This window comes from Musca vetustissima, unplaced genomic scaffold (genome assembly GCF_032173495.1).
Source record: "Musca vetustissima isolate MV318-11 ecotype Yass unplaced genomic scaffold, APGP_CSIRO_Mvet_v1 utg16188, whole genome shotgun sequence".
Taxonomy (NCBI): domain Eukaryota; kingdom Metazoa; phylum Arthropoda; class Insecta; order Diptera; family Muscidae; genus Musca; species Musca vetustissima.
In genome coordinates, this window is record NW_026880015.1 from 7,311 (window position 1) to 22,824 (window position 15,514).

At 35.4% G+C, this 15,514-nt stretch overlaps 3 protein-coding genes across 3 annotated transcripts; 2 read left to right on the forward strand and 1 right to left on the reverse strand.

Moving 5' to 3' along the window:
- Positions 1–993: 993 nt before the first annotated feature.
- On the forward strand, positions 994–2,561 carry LOC133325286 (probable chitinase 10). The gene is made up of 3 exons (XM_061534074.1): positions 994–1,009; positions 1,076–1,830; positions 2,442–2,561. The coding sequence occupies exons 1-3, from the start codon at positions 994–996 to the stop codon at positions 2,559–2,561; spliced, it is 891 nt and encodes a 296-aa protein (XP_061390058.1).
- Positions 2,562–3,302: 741 nt separating this feature from the next.
- LOC133325290 (chondroitin proteoglycan-2-like) lies at positions 3,303–4,373 on the reverse strand. The gene is made up of 2 exons (XM_061534078.1): positions 3,596–4,373; positions 3,303–3,523 (listed from the first exon to the last, which is right to left on the reverse strand). The coding sequence occupies exons 1-2, from the start codon at positions 4,371–4,373 to the stop codon at positions 3,303–3,305; spliced, it is 999 nt and encodes a 332-aa protein (XP_061390062.1).
- Positions 4,374–12,389: 8,016 nt separating this feature from the next.
- Positions 12,390–15,436, forward strand: LOC133325291 (mucin-2-like). The gene is made up of 2 exons (XM_061534079.1): positions 12,390–12,399; positions 12,498–15,436. Exons 1-2 carry the CDS (start codon positions 12,390–12,392, stop codon positions 15,434–15,436), a joined length of 2,949 nt encoding a protein of 982 aa, XP_061390063.1.
- Positions 15,437–15,514: the final 78 nt, after the last annotated feature.

Here is a 15,514-nt window from a genome sequence, read left to right on the forward strand (position 1 = left end):
TGACTTTTATGGTGAACAGCAAATCGAAATTGTAACAAAATCTGTTTCACAGAAATAAAGAGCAAAGCTTGAAATAAAACTATTGTGGTAGTGATGGCGTCTAGCCATTCAGTTTGTGGCCTCAATAAAATTGTTTGCTTTCGGTTTGTTGACTGCAAACCCATTGAATCGAAGGACCAAATTTGCAATATCGATGTTAGATATTATTTAATAGAAATAAAGAAATAAATGTTCTCTAAAATATTAATATTGGAAACAATTGAATTGGCTCGAAGGACCAAATATCCAATTGCGAAGCTCAATATACTTTACATGGTCTCTGGAAAATAGATCGAAGGACCAATTGAATTGTAAATTTTCACAGAGGTTGGCAATGACTCGACTCGAAGGACCTTAGTTTAGTAGATCAAAACGTTCGCGAATAACCGATCGAAAGACAAATTGCACGGCAACATTTTAATGAATTTTGGCACCATAAACGTTTCACAGCGTCTCGAAGGACCAATTCATGATCTGTACAAAAAAGATCACGGATTTTCCTCGAATAACAGATCGAAGGACCAATTTGATATCAACTTTTCCAGTACTTAAACACATTCTGTGGAATTTTACTGCAATTTAATTACGAGTATCTTCAGAACTTCTGAAGATATTTGTTCGCATTCTTCTTCAATGTCAGAATGAGTTTGAACATGCCCAAAATCTGGAATAATTGATATTTGTTTATATATTCGAAGGTGAAGTTTATCTAGTTAATGAACTTAATGAATATTTGATAAAGAAAATACATACACACATGCATCAGATAATAGACATATTCTATGTAAATAATCTCTTCATGGTGCGGAAATTGAGGTCGTTCTATCGAATTTTTAAACATTGCAGAGGGATACATGGGTATATAATATTTCACAATGAATTTAGATCAAGTTTAAACGTGCTGAAGTGAAAGACATTAGCGGAAAGACGATCAGTTCAATACAATAACTCACTATGGGGTTTAACAAGGGTGAGGATTTAGATTTTTAGTGATTGAAGTAAATTCAAATTAATATTTATTTCCTATTCTTTGCAGTTTATATCTTCATTGCAATTTGCTACATATTGTGTCCGATTCAAGCCCTAACGATGAAGAGGAAAATCTCACGTCAAAATTCCAATCTTTGTGCCAATCATGCCGTCGGCGATTTGGTAGAAAATCCCTCGGATTGCAGACTTTTCTATTTCTGTGGTGATGATGGTGAACTAATTGAGGCTTCCTGTCCCTATAATATGTTCTATAATCCTCAAACGAAATTGTGTGATGTGGCGGAAAAGGTGCCGCATTGTCAACCGGGAAGTAACCAACAAAGTAGTTCCTCTGTCCAACAACCCAGCTCCCCTGTAGCCTCCGTTAACGCCGAAGATGTCCTGGCAAATGCCAATCGCTATTGCTTCGATTTATATGGCCAGGAATCGCAATCAAATTCCCTCGTTTTCATTGCAAATCCTCAAAATTGCTACCAGTATTTTATGTGCTATCATGGTCAGGCCTTGGTCCAAGAGTGTAGTGCTAATCTCTATTGGAATCCCAAAATGGGAAAATGTGATTTACCCACAAATGTTAATTGTATCCCTCCCGCGGTTAGTAATGCCAACTCTATGCAAATATCACCAGCCCCAGGAGGAGAACTACCGCTGGAACAGGAAACCATGTGCCCCCTATATGGTCATCATATTTTCCCTCACACGGAACGTTGTGATTTCTTTATCTATTGCGTTAAGGGTCATGCTATACTGCAGAAATGTCCTTTCTTCCATTATTTCGACGTGGAAAGTGGTCAGTGTAAGGTACGACCCATGGCGTTGTGTATTAAGGATTTAAATTTGAAATTCCGTATGAATACATTTTGAAAAAAAAATTGAATCACCAAAATAAATAAAATTCCCTTTTGTAATTGCAGAATCGAATTCAAGTTACATTTTTTAATCCAAAGAACATTTTTCAATAAAAAATCGATCAAAATAGCGTTTTCCCAACACAAACAGGTGTTCTTTTATTTACAGCCTAAAATTATGCATCACACATTGCTTTATTTTTTAATGTGATTTTGGGACCAAGGATCTTTTAGAGGTCTTTGATGAAACACTTAAATTTGAGGAAAGTTTGGTCCTTCGATTGAGAGGAAGTCATGTAGGAAGTATTTCATACGACTGACGAAAAAATAGGGCGGTTCTCTTCCACATTCTCTCACTTGAATTGGTTCTTCGATTAGGATTGGTTTTTTATAGGTAAAAACATATTAGAGATAATTTTGGCACCAAGAATACTATAGAGGTATTTGAAGGAACACATAAATACAGCCAACTTTTGGTCCTTCGATTGAAGAGGATATCACCTACATCTGACAAAAAAATTTGAGTTTTATACTCATTTAAATTGAGCGTTCGATTTTTTTTAGATAAAACCTATTAGAGATCATTTTGGGTCCAAGAGTGGTCCATTGATTGAAGAGGAAATCATGAAGAAACTGGTTCCTACGGCTTTCACTTTTTCTTATTTGTATTGGTCCTTCGATTAGGCATTTCGTTACACAAACAACTATTTGAAGGTTCTGAATTATTCGGAATAACATTAATAAATCTACCACCCCTAAGCTTAACGAAGATGGCCTTCGATTAAGTAGTTTTTTTATTAAACATCTTTGAACCAAGATTTTGTTAGTGGTCTTCGATGAACCACTTAAATAAAACCAAATTTTGGTCCTTCGTTTGAAGCGGAAGTCACGTGGGAAGTATTTCCTACGGCTGACGAAAAAGTGACCGGTTCTCTTTCAGTTTCTCTCATTTGAATTGGTCCTTCGATTAGGCATTTAGTAACGCAAACAAGCCTTTTGGGGTGAAGTTTTAATTTTCTTGGGAAGAAAATGAAAAAAAATATTCCACTAAAGAAACGCTTCACGAATTTGTTGGTCCTTCGGTTAAGCGAATTTTTTATTATGCAAAAATTTAAATATGGATTAAAAATTATTTTCTAAAATGTTTGGTCCTTCGATCGAATAGTTTTTGTCTATTTCAGAATTTGTTTTCATTAGAATTGGTCCTTCGATTAGGAACATTGTGACAAAACAGCTATTTTAAAGGGAAGTTTCTATTTCAGATGAAGAAATTTTAAGAAAAAACTTTCCGCCAAAGATAAACTTAACGAAAATGCTGATCCTTCGTTTGAGCTATTTCTTTTATTAAAAACATTTTTTTGGTCCTTCGACCATACACATTTTTTCTTTTTTGTTTGTATTTTAGATTTTCCATCAAATCCACAATCAATTTAAAAAGAAATTCCAACTATTACTCTGTTTGGTGGACGAATAACATGTGGCTTGACCACGCAAAACACAAACATTGCGATTATAATCCCAATCCATATTGGGAGGGCATTGCATCACCATGAGATACCCAAGGCGGCATAAGTAATAATAATTACAATTGGTGGGATGGGGAAAAACATCGACGGTATGGTCTTGACATTGTTCACGTGGTGAAACTGAATGGAGCTGGATATAAGAAGGAAATATTTATTCCAATTACAAAATAATGTAAATTTTTCTTGAAAGACCCACCTGACACTTAACATTTTCCGGATAATCACATTTACGTGTGCGAACATCAAAATGCAGTGAATGTGAGCAATGCATAGCAATCGGTTCACCATGATAGCACATAAAATAATCCGAACAGGATTTAGGATGTTGTAGGAAAACCAAATTCAGTGGATCATCTTCTGCGGGACATTTAACGGCAGTAATGCTAGCTTGAGTTGTGGAACTGGCAATTGATGGGAGTTTTGGGGTAGTACTTGAAGTTGGCACAGCAGAACTTTGGGTTGGTTTAATGCTAGAGGGTTTTACGGTTGTTGTTACTATGGCCGAAGAAGATACGCTTGATACTGAAGGTGATGGAGCTGGTGCTGATGTTACCACATTGGGAGGTATTTCTGGATTACTTGGTTCAATTTCGGGGTTACCGGGATTTACCACCTCTCCTCCCTCGCCTTTTCCATTTCCCTCTCCTTCTCCAGTTCCTTCGCCTTCACCATCTCCCTCATCACCTTCACCATTATCGGTGCCTTCAAATTTTTTACAAACATCCTCACTGACATCGCATGTCTGATCAATTTCCGAAAAATATGGTGCCTCCTCATCACAATCCCCTTCAAAGGACTCTTGGCCATAACAGAATATGTAACGCGAGCAACTATCCGGACTTGCTATATAACGATTATCGTTACCCTCACATTGGGCATAATATTCGGCGGAGATCAATTGACAAAACCATGGTGACAAACAGATCGCCATAAAGGCAACAATCCAGATTGGTGGGCTTCCCGTTAGCATTTTAAGTAATTTTTTATACAGCCGTCTCCGTACTTCTTTGATGAGTAGATTCCAAATAACTAAAGAATTTTTGGCAATTACTGCGATTCTTATTATAAGGTGTTTAAGAAAAAAGTATACCAATTGGAGTTATCTCAGTTAATTGCTCAGACAACATAATCGAGTTGTTATTAGGTTTATTATCGTGGTTAATTGATTTCGTTTACAGATTTTCATTGCTGTTTTCTTTTTCAATAATTAAAATTTTGCAGAAGGGGAATTCCAAAGATAAGCTTGTCATATCTATTCTAGTCAATGACCTTTCCCACTTTAATGATAAGACGTAATGATTTATGTTGCGTACATTCGGTCCTTTGACTTCAAATATACGACGTTTTTAAGTCGAAGAACCAACTAAGATGGAGGATATTCGATAAATGTCATAACAATGATAGATAGATTACAGATAGATAGAAGGTCTTCATGAAGACTAACACATGACTTCTATGTAGAATTAAATCGACCTAGAAAAATAATAAAATATTTTGAACATTTGTTCCTTCATATTCTATATTTAGAAAACCTGTATTCTCAATCAAATCGAAGGACCAATTAAAATCAACCGAATTTAGAAATTCACACAAAAAATCGTATTTCCACAATGACTCGCCTCGAAGGACCAAAAACACGTTATTATCAATGTAATAGCGACGAGTAGACTTCTAAAGATCAATTTTGGGTCGATTTTGAACTATTTTCCCAAAAATACTCAGCTCGAAGGGCCAAAATCACGTTAGAGTTAATGAACAATGACAATGCGGTCTCGATACGAATTGACAACTAGGAAGAAGCCTCTCACTGTCCGAAATTGCAGGAGGATGTTGGAGTAGAACTTTTCTACATCTGTGACCATTTATGGCTTCGGAGACCGCTTGTTTATGCACTGACGTCTTGGATGCTTTCACGATAGCGCCTAAAGTCCTGGCGGATGTGTCGCGGAAGCGGAAAAGCAATCACTGTGTGATGATTGGGATGACACGGCAGATAGCATGCCAGCAGGAACTGTCTAATCAACCACACATTATGTTACTCGACTCCTGGTCTCCTCATGGAAGTGATTGACGCTCGTCATCTAGATCTCTATTATGTGTCGCTAAGGAAAGATGTCCAGACTGTAGCAAGATATTTAAGGATGGAACGTATGTCGTTGCCAATGTTTCTTTATCATTGCCCCAGGAGGTGCCATAGCCAAAGCTTTCCGAACTTACTTCTAGTTTTCACTTGTGGTTGAGGTAGTTGGAATGGCGAGAAGAAATGAAGGAGGTTATCAAAGACCATACCAAGAATTTTCAGATTATGGACGGTGCCGATACGCCTACCTTCAATGGAAATATCAAGTTCCAAATTGACTTCTCGCGTCCAGGAAGTGAAAAGTTACACAGTAGATTTTTTAGTGGATAGTTTGAGATTGAAATGGACCGAATTCTTTTTTTGTGTTTTTTTTTTCGAGTCGATGCCAATAATAAGCCGAACATCACAATACAACCAATGATGAAGGGAATATGGACTAGTAATTAGAAGGGCTGTACTGAATATTGGTAATATTAAGAAGGAAGAGGTGCTGTTGACCTCTAATCGGGCAAGAGGGTGCAACTATCACGAAATATTACCCAGTCTCGTAATAAAAATCCGCAGAAAGTCAGAGTTCTGTGGTAGTTGTGTAGGGTACCGTATGGTCGGCCCCGTCCGACTATACTGCTTCGCTCACTGGTTTTATTATCATCTTATTTCTCATTACTTTTTATTTATATTTGTTTCACTATCTACAAATCATCATTGTACTTTTTATTTATTAAAATCTTAATTATTATTTTCTTGTTTTAATGCCACTTATAATTTACAATCTTTATCCTTTATAAAAAAATGCTTTTAAAACACAAGCCTATAAATTCTACACCTTTATAGTTATTTCATTAAATTTTTTTTACGTATTTTCTTTTATTGTTTTTAATTTTTATTATCACTTTATTTTCTACACTTCCTTCTATTTATTTCTTTTATTTTCTCACATTTTTTATCTCATTAAATAAAAATGCCTTTCAAATAATCATTGATTAACTTACCTTCTGGTTTCTTCAGCAACAGTTGGCAACCTTGTTAACGGCGTTGGTGTTTGTGGTGATGCACTTTTGACAGCTATGCTTCTTGCACTTTTACAATAATGACAACAACAACGACGATGACGGAAAAACTACCCTATTCTCCAAAAAGGTATTAACACATAGAACAGCAATGATGACATAAAAAAACTGAGCCGATGATATTCACAATGAGGAGTTGTTGAGCCGAGGAGCCAAATCACACGAGAGATAGAGAGAGTGAGACGAACACAGCAGGTTGGTGTGAGAATGAATAACCACCGTTTTTATTTTTTTGTTGTTGTTTTCTCGGAGATGAAGGGGTTTCTGTTTTTAATTGCTGCTGCGACTGCTGCTGGTTGTTGTTTCTTTTTTCTTTGTTTTTAATTTTATTTCATTTGTGTGTTAGAATTCTAAAATGCTGTGTTGTTGTTGTTTTTATTTTGTGGCGGGTTATTGTCTTGTTAAAACAGGTGCAATTGCATTTTTATTTGTTTACACTCTCTCTCAAATCAAACACAGATGGATGCCAATCAATGATGGCTGAGGGATTATTTTTGTTTTTCTTTTCTTTGAGAGACACAAATCAAACAACACGACAAAACAAAACTTTGTTTGTTCACAAAATAAGGAGAAGCAGACACTTTGAAAGGAAGAAAAACCAGAAATAAAAAAAAATAAAATTAATGATGATCACACGTACACACACACCTGTACAATTATGTTGATGTTTTTAGAACAGAATAGAACATGAATTATTATTTATAATTAAGAAATGGTCTTATTGTTTTTTGATAGATGATGTTCTTCTTCTATTTGATTTCTGTTTCTTGATTTATTTAACTTGCACCACACTAGACACACACACATAAATAACACCAACGACGATGATGATGACGACGACAACAACCCTGTAGGAAATGTCTACAGTAAATCAGTATTGACTTACTATTGACATTGTCACCAATACTGTTGACCGACTATACCCAACACAATGCATTTTACTATTGACATTTAACATGTGCTTGTCATTGGAAATGAACTAGTGACTTGGTCAGTAGTAAGTCAGTAGTTTTTAGATATAGACACAGCGTCGCATATGTGGACACGGTCAGTAGTAAGTCAATAGTTTGTATATATAGACAAAAGGTCACATATGTCACTTGTAAATTTTTTATAATTTCTTTTGCTCAAAAATTTTTTCACCAATTAATTAATTAATTTAATTATTACCATTAATAACTTTAAACTCGCGTTTTTAATAAAATATCTGTCTATTGCCGCCAACATATTTATAATTAAAGAAAAAAAGAAGAAGCATAACCATGCTCAGTTGGTTGTTAACATAACAAATGCTTCTTCTTATTACATGATATGTAGACAAGTTGTAGAAAATATGGAGACATGTCGCCACAATAGTAGACAAAGGCGATACAACACCCCACATTTCCTTCAGGGAAATTAACTAAAACAACAACAATCGTAATGTACACCTATGTATGTACGTACACACACGCGGGGGGAAACAAACAATCAAACAAACCGAGTTCCTATACAATTGGCTTGTTGTTTTTGTTGTTGTTATTTTTGTTAGCCGGTTTTGGTTGATGAATTTTGTTTCGTTTCGTTTGTGTTTGCTACAACTGAATGCCTTCGTTTGCGTTGTGATTATTCTTGTTGTTGCTGGTTTGCCGTCGTTGTTAAATGCCGCCTTTTGGTGTTTTGTTGTGTTTTTGTTGCTGCTGCCAGACAAAATAATAATGAAGGGAGAGAGAGAACAGGTAGTCGTTGCCTGATTTTTACTTTATTATTATTATTATTTTGTAATTATTTTCGTTTTATATAGATTTTTTTTAGTTTAATAAAAAATATTTGTGATATAAAAAATGTAATCTAATATTGATTTGACTGCAATATTGTTTAACTTGAAAAACTATTTTTTTTTAGCAAAAAATGTCTTTTTTAGTAAAAAATTACTATTTTTTAATAAAAAAATTACTATATTTAGTAAAAAAAATACTATATTTTAGTACAAAAATTGCTATTTTTTATTAAAAAATACTATTTCTTTAGTAAAAATAATTATTTTTTTAGTAAAAAATACTATTTTTTTAGTAAAAAATAATATTTTTTTAGTAAAAAAATACTACTTTTTTTAGTAAAAAAATTACTATTTTTTAGTAAAAAAACACTTTTTTATTAAAAAAAATAGTTTTAAATGTTTGTCTAAATTTTACAACACAATGTTTTTTTTAATTATTTTTCTTAATTTGTATATCCACTTTTTTAGTTTTTTAAAAATTATATTCTTTAAAAAATATTTTTTTTTAATTTGAAAAAAAAAATAATTTTTTATAAAAACAACAAACTGGGATTAAGTCCGGCTACTTTCAAAAACAATTTTTTTTAAATTTAAAAACAAAAAAATATTTTTTGTCAATTTTTAAAAATTATTTTTTATTGTATTTTTATTGTATTGTATTTTTAAATAAAAAAATATTATTTTTTCGATGTTCGATTCATTTTTCTCTTCACTATTTTTATTAATTTTTCGTTTTTTAATAGTTTTTTCTTTAAATTTTTCTAATATTTTGAAATATTTTTTCTTTTTAATATTGTGTTAACAACTCCCTTTCATGGACCACCTCAATTTATTTTTGTTTTGAAAATAGTCTTTATTTTTTTACCTTTGCACTTAGATTTTTATTATTTATTATTGTAAGAAAGCGTTTTTTTATTTATTTCAGCACAATTTATTAAAAATATTTTCTCCACCGATTTTTTTTTTCAGAAAAATTACCTTAATTTTTCACGTTTGTTTTCTCATTTCACAACACTTTCCCCCCGAAATTATATTTTTTTCTTGTTGTTTTAATTTAATTTCTCAATTATTTACAATTGTTGTTGTTTTTTTTCTTCAAAATTTGTTTTTATTTTTTGTAAATTTTTCCCCTCCGTATTTTATTTTAGCCTTTTTTCTGAAACAACTTGGTAACGTAGCGATTATGGTGGTTGTTGTTGTTTTATTTTTTTCGTTTTCCTTTTTGTATTTTATTTTCTTAACACTCTATTTGGTTTATTTCGATTATGTAGGTAGGGTTTAAGCCTTTGTCGTAGCTTACGTTTTATATATATTTTTTCTGCTTCTTCTTCTACGGTTGTTTTAACTCCACAACACGTCGTGAAAACATAAAACTCAAAGCAAAATAATCGAAGAAAAAAAGAAACAAACGGGCCAAAAACGAAATATATACAGCCGTGTTCACAATTTTTTTTTCTTTATTAAACAACCAACAATTTTACACGACAAAAAAGACGTTGCGCGTACTTTTCGTTTTACCGACAATGCTAACGTTTTGAAATCACACGGTGAACTAACACAAAATGCCGACACTCTGCTGCTGCTGCCAGCAATAACATCATAATTACATTGAGTGGTGCAGTAGTAGAGCGCTCTCACTCTCATACACTCTTTCATGTGCCGCACGAACGCACACACACGCACATACTCTGTTGTGGGGGCCTCTCTCACAACACAACCACTGGATAAAAACAAAGAAATGCAGCAAATCAACAACAACAACCAATATGATTGGGGGGACAGAGATTTTATAAGAGTTTGGCATGTGCATGCAAAGAATGAGAGAGAGTGTGTTGTGTGGGAGCATAACATGGGGAAATACAGAGCCGCCGTTAATATTTTGATTCGCATCTCTCTTTTGCATATATCACACAAACAAAACGGTTATTTTTATTTGGCTGTGCATTTGAGTTTCTTTTAAAACTCACCTGACAATGATGACAGGTTGTTGTTTAATGGATGGAAATAGACTATGTAGAAAATTAAAAAGGAAAACAAAATATTAATTTTTTGAATAAAAAAATATTAAAAATGGCAGGTTATTGTATTGGTTAAAATAAAAAAATAGACTAAGTAAGAAATATAAAAAATGTTTTTCAGGAATGATGAATGTACAACAATAATTATATTTTGTAGCAGAGAGAGAGAGAGATAAATAACACCGGTAAATATGGGGCCGGTTATATGGTTTGCCCTTGTCATGATCTGCGCATTTTTTATTTCTTGAAAAAAGGAAAAAGTAGACAAATAGACTAAGTCAAATATATGAAAAATATAAAAAAAATATTTTGGAAAATAGCTTGTTTAAGAAAAAATGGACTAAGTCAAAAATTAAAAATAAAATATTGTTTTCAGCAGATAAAAAGGAAAAATAGACTAAGCCAAAAATATGAAAAATTTAATAAAGATAAAAAATCATTTTTGAAAATTTATTGAAAAAAATTATCAAAAAAATATTTTTTAGAAAAAAAAAATTAAATAAATAATTTTCATTAGAAAAAAAAATGAAAAATCAAATAATTTTTCTTTTTTTCAGCTGAAAAAAGAAAAAATAGACTAAGTCAAATATTTGAAAAATATAAAAAAATTGGATGATAGCTTGTTTAAGAAAAAATGGACTAAGTCAAAAATTAAAAATAAAAGTATTTTTTAGCAAATAAAAAGGAAAAATGGACTAAGTCAAAAATATGAAAAATTTAATAAAAAAATATTTTGATAAACTCATAGGAAAATATACTAAGTCAAAAATATAAAGAGTGTTTGTACTTCAAATGGTAAAACGGAAAAAAGACTAAGTCAAAAAAATATTTTTATTTTTTTTAAGATAATTGGACTAAGTCAAAAATTACAAAAAAAATCACTTGACAAAAATAGACTAAGTCAAATATATGATTTTTTTTAAATATCGGAAATATAAATATTTGTAACATTTTTATTATTTTTTTTTTTTTTTTTTTGAAAATCTTCTGTTTATCAGAAGTTCATTTTAAAGGGGGGAACAAAAAATGGACTAAGTCAGAAATATAAAAATTTTTTTTTTTTGATAATTTTTTTAATTGACGATTCAACAATGGGATTTTTTTTTTGGTCTGCAACGATTCAAACGGTAAATAGACTAAGTCAAAAATATAAAAAAAATATGTAGCTAAAGATTTTTTTTTTTTTTTTTTTGAAAATATGGACCAGCCCAAACGGAAAATAAGAAACTCCCTTTTTTAAGTAAGATGAGGGATGGAAATTCTTAATAGTTTCGAAAAAATAGACTAAGTCACTATGAAAAATAAAATATTTTTTGGAATCAATTTTGAAAAATATTTAAAGCAGCTGCCTTTTTTGAGGACTCCAGGATTTTTTCTTCAAAAATAATAAAAACAAAAATAGAAAAATATATAGCTGTGCTGTTTTTTTTTTATTGCAGACTCCAGGAATTGTTGATTCGAAGAAGTTTTTTTCTCTTAAAAATAAAAGTCCCTCAGGAGTATTTGTAGAGGTTTTTTGCTTAAGTGGCCCATAAGGTTGACGTTGGATGTTCGCAATAGACTAAATAGACTATATTTTTTGCAGAACTATTATCAGTTTTTTTTCGAAAACTTCAGATGATTTAATACTGACCTCGTATATTTGATTGATTCAATTTTAAAAAGAATTACACCCCCTCACCCCTATATAGACCTCCTCGACAAACCATGTCTGCCTTGTGTAATAAAGTAGCAGATATATCAACTTTCCGGTACATGATGGAACTAGACACACATTGGATCGTGATAAAAAAAATCTATTACAACGTCTGCAATCACCTGCCAACAAAACAAACAACAATAATAACAAAAAGAAGAAATACACAATCATTATGTCTTGTAAATTAATAATTAATTTTACAACAAAACAAAAAATTAGAAAACATTACAAAATGCAGATAAAATTGCAGAAAATATCGAGATGGCTCAGGGCAGGGCTCTATATAAATAAATAGGCTCTAGGCCATTCGACTAATAGCAACAAGCAGTCGCACATACAAAAGTTGATGTCTACAGAGCAATGAAGGGCAGTAAGTTATTTCGAATTTTTTAAATTACAATCTATTAAATATCCTTTTTTTCTTTCTTTTCATTCCGCTCATCCTCTTTTGCCGCACTACCTTCATAGTAAATCTTTTGTGGTCATTACTGATCATTGGACCAGTGATAGTAATTGCCAGGCAACCTCTAAATAACAACGTCGATTGTCGCCAACAATCGGATGGTGCATATTTAACAGATCCACGAAGTTGTTCGCACTATTACATATGCTATCAGGGTCAACGTTATCGCCAACGCTGCCCCCAGGGCTTGTTCTACGATGCCCAGGCGAGGATGTGTAATATGGCCGGTTTGGTTAAATGTGTCCAGCTGAGACGAATGGCATTGAGATTGTTGGAATATGTCGAGGAAAAGAAGGCCGCAACAACAGATTGTGGAAATGTAGAGACCACAACACCACCACCCCCAGCTGGGGATTGTAAAACTACGACAACTACTAAGAAACCATGTCATCCTGTAGAAACTACAACAACTCCGTGTCATGTACCTACAACAACAACGACGACGACATGTCATCCAAATTCGCCAACCACAACTACAGGATCCTCAACTGAATCTAGCACAACCACAGGACCCTCAACAGATTCTACCACGACCTCTGAATCCACGACAACAACGACATGTCATCCAAATCCGCCAACCACAACAACAGGACCATCAACTGAATCCACCACTACAGGACCCTCAACTGAATCCACAACCACAGGACCCTCAACTGAATCCACCACCACAGGACCCTCAACAGAATCTACCACCACAGGACCTTCAACAGATTCTACCACGACCACTGAATCCACGACAACAACGACATGTCACCCAAATCCGCCTACCACAACTACAGGACCGTCAACTGAATCAACAACCACAGGACCCTCAACTGAATCCACCACCACAGGACCCTCAACAGATTCTACCACGACCTCTGAATCCACGACAACAACGACATGTCACCCAAATCCGCCAACCACAACTACAGGACCCTCAACTGAATCCACCACTACAGGACCCTCAACTGAATCCACCACCACCTCAGGACCCTCAACAGATTCTACCACGACCTCTGAATCCACGACAACAACGACATGTCACCCAAATCCGCCAACCACAACTACAGGACCGTCAACTGAATCCACCACCACAGGACCCTCAACTGAATCCACCACCACAGGACCCTCAACAGATTCTACCACGACCTCTGAATCCACGACAACAACGACATGTCACCCAAATCCGCCAACCACAACTACAGGACCCTCAACTGAATCCACCACCACAGGACCCTCAACAGATTCTACCACGACCTCTGAATCTACGACAACAACGACATGTCACCCAAATCCGCCAACCACAACTACAGGACCCTCAACTGAATCCACCACCACAGGACCCTCAACTGATTCTACCACGACCTCTGAATCTACGACAACAACGACATGTCACCCAAATCCGCCAACCACAACTACAGGACCCTCAACTGAATCCACCACCACAGGACCCTCAACAGATTCTACCACGACCTCTGAATCTACAACGACATGCCACACAAATCCGCCAACCACAACACCTTGCAATTTACCCCCAACAACCACCACCACCCCGGCCAAATCTCCCTGTGATACAACAACTCCTTCACCAACTACAGGACCTTCAACTGAATCCACAACCACAGGACCCTCAACTGAATCCACCACCACAGGACCCTCAACTGATTCTACCACGACCTCTGAATCTACGACAACAACGACATGTCACCCAAATCCGGCAACCACAACCACAGGACCTTCAACTGAATCCACAACCACAGGACCCTCAACTGAATCCACCACCACAGGACCCTCAACTGAATCTACCACCACCACAGGACCCTCAACTGAATCTACCACCACCTCAGGACCCTCAACTGATTCTACCACGACCTCTGAATCTACGACAACAACGACATGTCACCCAAATCCGCCAACCACAACTACAGGACCCTCAACTGAATCCACCACCACAGGACCCTCAACAGATTCTACCACGACCTCTGAATCCACAACGACATGCCACACAAATCCGCCAACCACAACACCTTGCAATTTACCCCCAACAACCACCACCACCCCGGCCAAATCTCCCTGTGATACAACAACTCCTTCACCAACTACAGGACCTTCAACTGAATCCACAACCACAGGACCCTCAACTGAATCCACCACCACAGGACCCTCAACTGAATCTACCACCACCACAGGACCCTCAACTGATTCTACCACGACCTCTGAATCTACGACAACAACGACATGTCACCCAAATCCGGCAACCACAACTACAGGACCTTCAACTGAATCCACAACCACAGGACCTTCAACTGAATCCACAACCACAGGACCCTCAACTGAATCCACCACCACAGGACCCTCAACTGAATCTACCACCACCTCAGGACCCTCAACTGATTCTACCACGACCTCTGAATCCACGACAACAACGACATGTCACCCAAATCCTCCAACCACAACTACAGGACCCTCAACTGAATCCACCACCACAGGACCCTCAACAGATTCTACCACGACCTCTGAATCCACAACGACATGCCACACAAATCCGCCAACCACAACACCTTGCAATGTACCCCCAACAACCACCACCACCCCGGCCAAATCTCCCTGTGATACAACAACTCCTTCACCAACCACTACTCCTCCCTGCCCACTAAAGGCTAGACAAGAAGAGGAACTTCTACCAGTTAGAATATCTCCAAGACAGGCTCCCCTATTGAAGGCCAGAATAGAAACCCCGGAAGGTTATTCCTTGCCTCGACTACATCCGGTCTGTGTTGGCCAAACCTATGGCACCCTGGTACGTGATCCCAACGATTGCAGTAAATTCCATGCATGCCTGACGGAACGTAGCCTTGAATTTAAATGTCCCAGTGGCCTCTATTTCGATGAGACGAAAATGGTTTGCAATTTCCAGCGTTACGTTAAATGCAGCATCGCGAATGATAACAACCACAACTAAGATCTGGAAAAATGTTTCAAAATAAAAATAAATTGAGAGCTTAATTTAAAATTGATTTATTTGGGGGTTAAGACTAGG